Source organism: Panthera tigris, chromosome A2, assembly GCF_018350195.1.
Source record: "Panthera tigris isolate Pti1 chromosome A2, P.tigris_Pti1_mat1.1, whole genome shotgun sequence".
In the NCBI taxonomy this organism is placed as follows: Eukaryota; Metazoa; Chordata; class Mammalia; order Carnivora; family Felidae; genus Panthera; species Panthera tigris.
Window position 1 is genome coordinate 113235620 of NC_056661.1, and position 6000 is coordinate 113241619.

General features: G+C 44.5%; 1 protein-coding gene across 1 annotated transcript in view; it reads right to left on the reverse strand.

Annotated features, from left to right (window-relative positions):
- The window catches only part of CDCA7L (cell division cycle associated 7 like), a 38763-nt gene extending 37753 nt beyond the window's left edge, over positions 1–1010 (reverse strand). Inside the window, exon 1 of the mRNA XM_042967956.1 lies at positions 505–1010. Within this exon, the coding sequence (XP_042823890.1) occupies positions 505–528 (24 nt within the window). The 5' untranslated portion in view covers positions 529–1010. The remainder of the gene's footprint in view (positions 1–504) is intronic.
- Between the last annotated feature and the right edge of the window lie 4990 nt (positions 1011–6000).

Consider the following 6000-nt stretch of genomic DNA (forward strand, 5'->3'; position numbering starts at 1 on the left):
TACTAAAGTTCTAGAACAAATACAAGAGCAATTCCTTGTAAAATACACTCCATTATCCGAGTTGAACAGGACCCTCGACTGTTTTCTACAAAACTCACTTGCCTGAAACTTCCTTATTTCTGTGCCAATTCCCGGAGAAAGTGGGAGGCGCGCACCAGAAAGCGCCCCGCACACCCCTCTCCACCCCCGCCTGCACCTCCCTCGAAACGTGTCCACTCCTCAGGCTCTCGGCCCCAGCGGCCCGGCCTGCGACCCCCGGGCACCCACCCGGGAGGGAGGCGAGCGGCACGCGCGGGGACGCCCAGCCTCTCCAGTCCTGGCGGCACAGCGACGACCCCCTGCGCACACCTGCACGACGCGCCCGCTCCGGCGTTCGCGGGGCTAGGCTGGCCAGATCCACAACGCGGTGGCCCAGGGCCACGTTTCCACCCCGAGGCGGGGAGGAGAGCCGAGAGCAAACGGCAGGCAGGCCGTGATGCGTCCGCGTAGCGGCGGGACCCTCACCTGTGAGCGAGACGCCAGCTCCATTCTTCCCACGCGGGCTGCAGCCTCCTGCTACCACGCGGCCGCGGGAACCTGGCTCGCCACGGGCCCGTCGCCAGCAGAACACCCGCGGCCGCGCAGCCCGCGCGCTGCGCCGGGAGCTCCAGCGGGCTCGGGGAGGGGCGCACTCGGCGCCCGGGACGGGGGAGCTCGCCGCGCCTCCCACCCGGCGCCGCCGCGCTGGGCTGCGAGGCTCGAGTCTCGGACCAAACTTTCGCGACCGGTGAACTTCGCTTCGGCCGCGGCGTGAGAGGAGGCAGCAGACGGGCGCGGCCCCAGGCGGCTGCGGGTGCGGGGGCGCCGGGCTCCCCCCTGCAGCGGCGGGAGGGAGTGGAGCCGTCCGGCCGGGTTTCGCGCGGGAGAAATGAGGGGGCAGTCCCGGCGCAGCCTCCAGCTGGCACGCCCGGCTACGCGCGCCGGATATTTGCACGGCTTATTCCAGGTCCTGCCCTGGAGCACATGCCTCTGTTGCAATCCGTGTCTCTGCTCCAGAAAAGCATTGTAGAGCTACTTCAGAGCTGGTTTTGTTTCGCTGTTGCAAAGGGGCGGGGTTCCGCCGCCTCCCCAAACATTTTCTACAGGGTTCACTTTGCAAACCAGGCATTCCGGGTTGGGGAGCTGCAAAATCCCCTGGAACTTTAGACAGCCTTTGCTACACCATTGTACACGTAGGCCTATAGCCCCACTAGAGATTTCTAGAGGTTAGAAAGCTGATTAACGAATACTGGCTGAGCACGTAGTATGTGTCAGGCACTGTATTAGACCTGGCAACACAAGATTGCACAAAAAACAGGTCCCTGCTCTGTCGGAGCTTCGGGAGGCAGCCACGGGCATGACGACATAAATGCAGTATTCATCCAGGTAAGTGTAACAGTAATGTCACAATTAATTTGATTAATAATTTAACAATTCAAATATCGATAATGGTGATAATAAATTCAATTATAATGATGCAAATAAAAGTAAATGTGGAGCTATGATAGATGCCAGGAAGGAAAAGGTAAGTGGTACTACGGTGGTTTAAAACAGGGAGACTTAATTTGGCACAGGTCAGGGAAGAATTCTTAAAGTTTAGGTATGAAGAGTGAAGAATTAAGTGGGTGGAGATTGTGGAAGGCTTAAAGTAGGTATTGGGGGAGGGTGATGCATGAAGTTGTCCTCAAATCCTAGCAGGGTTGCTGGGCAGTATTGAGAACCAGTTTAGCACTGTGGTCTTGAGTTCACAGTGGAACACTCTATGCGTGAGACCTTCTGCAGCCCTTCTTGGCTGCTTGGGAATCTGACATTCATCTTTTCTTGGTTGAAGCAGGGAATGAAGTTGGTCAAACATTGCTAAAGCTTGGGGAGAAAACATCTGGGAACTGCCCCCTTTTTCCTACTTTCACTGGTTCAGCAAACATGTCTTATGTGCTCTCCATGTTCCAGACTGTGGGGGAAGAAAGACCAATAAAATCTGGTCTGATTTTTTTAAAAAGTTTTGTTTTCTATTTATTGGGTAAGCTATTCATTATAGCCACTTTCATTTTTATTATGCCCTATCTCCTTAAATCTTCCCAATATTCTTCCAGATTCTTGTTATCCACATTTTTAAATAAGGAGACAGAATCTAAGAAGATACATTAGGGGAAAGGTCCCTGTCACCCTGCTAGTAAATCACAACTGCAGACTGCCAAACTGAAAACCATTCCTTATGCCTCCAAATTCAGCATTCTCTCCGTTATTCTTTACCTTTTCCCTTTGGTTGCCAGGAAACTCAAGAGTGAAATTTATTCCCTTAGAACTTTTTTTTTTTTTTTTGTATATTTGCTTTCCATGAAACAGTGATCTTATTTTCATCTGTTTCCTTTCATTGTAGGTTGTATCATATCCCTTTTGCAAAAGGGAATATAAATTTGACATAGGTCAGATTTTGCAAAGCACTTAAAGTAACCTAGTTCTTATTTGGAAAACTATAAACAACTGAGCCTTCTTGCTTTAGAGATTTGCTGTAACTAGTCCTTAAGTCTTCAATTGTCAACCCATAAACTTTCTTCCTTTGTCTGGAAAAGCCCATGCACTTCAGTAGTACTTAGTAATTGATTCTATAGTGGTGTGTTTGTTGTCCGATTGTGGTTCCATTCTGTTCACAGTTGACCCTTGAACAACCAGGGGGTTAGGGGTATTAAGCCCCACCACAGTCAAAAATCTATGTGTAACTTTTGACTCCCCCAAAACTTAACTACTAATAGCCTACTGTTAATACATATTTTGTATGTTATGTGTATTATATGCTGTATTCTTACAATAAAGTAAGCTACAGAAAAAATGTTAAGAAAATTGTAGGAAGAGAAAATACACTCACAGTACTGTACTGTATTTATCTTTAAAAATCCATGTATAAGTAAACTGTACAGTTCAAACCCACGTTTTTCAAGAGTCTACTTACTACTCATTGTTACTTGTGAGCACTGAGTTTCAGCTTGGCACTGCAAGAATGAGAGTCCTTTCCCAGAAGCAATAGTATACATATTGCAACAGAGGAAAAGGAGATGCCATGTTTGTAAATTTCTTTAAGAATCTCTGTCTCCAAGCGCCTGGGTGGCTCAGTCAGTTGAGCGTCCAACTTTGGCTCAGATCATCATCTCCCAGTTCGTGGATTTGAGCCCCACGTCGGGCTCTGGGCTGACAACTCAGAGCCTAGAGCCTTCTTCAGATTCTGTCTCTGTCTCTCTATGCCCCTCCCCCATGCTCGCTTTCGCTCTCTCTCTCTCAAAATTAAGTAAACATTAAATTTAAGAATTAAAAAAAGAATCTGTCTAGAAATCTATGCTTGCTTTTTATATGTTTCCATGAGAGGATTAAAAACTTAGTCTATAGTACCTTCCACGAGGTAGGAAATCTGTGATTAAATGCCATCACACATGCTTCGAATGACATGAAATAGTTGTGATTATTTATCGACCATGACCCACAATTTTTTCTCTGTAAAAAGAGTTCAAACACTTCTCCTCTGCTCTGAAGTAGTGGCTCTGCCCTCCCCACAGAGCTCAGCTTTGGACAAATCCTCAGTGCACCCTTTATAGCCAAGAAGTGTACCAGTTTGGTATTCTGGATAGCCCAGCAAAGAATCTACCTTTGGCAGAAAGCTGGACGCAATGTGGGTAATATCTGAATACCGCTTAGCATTAATTTTGATCATGAATGAATGAAGTGACAGTTAAGATAACGTCTCCACTTGCTCTCTATGTCTTGGGATCTTGAAAGTCCCATCTCATTGAGATAAGACCTGACCTAGAAAGGAAGACAGCCCTAAATTTGAGACCCTCAGAGATCACATTTCCAAGTTGTTACAGAACAAAAGATCTAAAATTGAGTCTCTTACAGGAGAGTCATCATCTAACCGTGACTGGGTGCCGTTCTGGAAGGTTTTCTTTAATTACAAACTGGTATCCTTTCTTCCGGACTTGGCTTGCCAAGATACTGCTGTCACAGCCAGCTTAAATACATTCTGATAAAAACCATTTGAATGGCTATGGAGAAAAAGACACGAATGACCAATAATCGATGCCTTTATACATTGGGTGCAAAAAAGTACACATCAGGTGAAACTGTAATGCCCATGCTTCTACCAAAAAGTCAATGGTAATAGTGGCATCCATCACAGCAGCTAACTAAATGAACACCGACTGGGCACCAATCCCTGTGCTGAGTTCATCTTTGCAAAGCATTCTCTCATTTAATCTTTCAGCTGTGACAGTTACCCATCTGTTCCTCCAACACAGTCCCGGGAAAATAAATCAAACAATGTTTTCAAAGCGTTTGAGATTTCTTAGAGATGCTATATAAACTCAAAATACAATTAATGCAATCCATATTTCATAGGGTTTTTGCAAAATGTATGTTATTAATAATTTATCCTGTGAACATATAACTATGACTAGGGACTGACAAGAAATGGATGAAAATGAAAACAGATTATCCAATAACTCTTACCTTTCTAAGAACTTATGTGTTATAAAAGGAAATGGTAATGATCCATTTCTAATCAGTGGTACCAACAAAAGTACTGTGGGACATAGTTTTTAAAGAACTAAGGTTTTTTTCACAATTATATAGACAGCATTTTAAAAATATAAATATAATTAATAATATAATTATAAAATATCAACATAACGAGTTCAGGAAAAATGTATCTGTAAAACATAACTTTTAAATTCATTCCTCAATGACTAAAAGTCTTAAGACATTTCATTAGTTTTGATTTTTGATTTTTTTTATTAAAAAAATTTTTATGATGTTTATGTATTTTTGAGAGAGAGACAGAGCATGAGCATGAGAGAAAGACACAGAATCTGAAGCAGGCTCCAGGCTCTGAGCTGTCAGCACAAAGCTCGATGTGGGGCTCAAAAACTCACAAACTGTGAAATCGTGACCTAAGCGGAAATCACGCACTTAACCAACTGAGCCACCCAGGTGCCCCCAGAGTATTTTTTAAAACAGGGTTTTAATTTCTATTTTGTCCAAGCTAAAATACCAACTATCCAGTATTTCAAAAAAGAATTTCAAAGTATCACTATTCATTCCAATATGAAGGAAACTTTATTGCTTCAGGTAAGGCCCATAATCTCATTTATTTGCTAAACCTATTCAGCATCTGGCAAGCAATAATAGAAAATTTTGGGGGCGCCTGGGTGGCTCAGTCGGTTAAGCAGCCGACTTCGGCTCAGGTCATGATCTTGCGGTCCGTGAGTTCGAGCCCCGCATCGGGCTCTGTGCTGACAGCTCAGAGCCTGGAGCCTGTTTCAGATTCTGTATCTCCCTCTCTCTGACCCTCCCCCGTTCATGCTTTGTCTCTCTCTGTCTCAAAAATAAATAAACGTTAAAAAAAAAAATTTTTTTTAAATAATAGAAAATTTTGCAGAATTAAATGGAAAATTTGGGATCAGAAATGTAAAATTTCTCTAAATACTTTGCCCTACAAATATTCTGTATTAAAACTATATATCGATATCGATATCGTCTCCAGACTTTGGAATTTCCAAAGTTATTACAGATTTATCTTTTTTACTGGCAATAATCAAGTATTCATGCTGGTGGTAAGGGTAGATCACATTTGTGATAGAAAATCCCCAGAATTAGGGCACCCCTGGGTGGCTCAGTTGGTTGAGTGTCCAACTTCGGGTCAGGTCATGATTACACAGTTGGGTTTGTGAATTCGAGCCCAGCATTGGGCTGTCTGCTGTTAGGGCAGAGCCTGCTTCAGATCCTCTGTCCCCTTCCCTCTCTGTCCCCACCCCACGCCTGTTCTTTCTCTCTCTCTCTCATTCAAAAATAAACAAACATTAAAAAAAAAAAAAGAAGAAGAAGGGTGCCTGGGTGGCTCAGTCGGTTAAGCGTCTGACTTCAGCTCAGGTCATGATCTCACGGTCTGTGAGTTTGAGCCCTGCATCAGGCTCTGTGCTGACAGCTCAGAGCCTG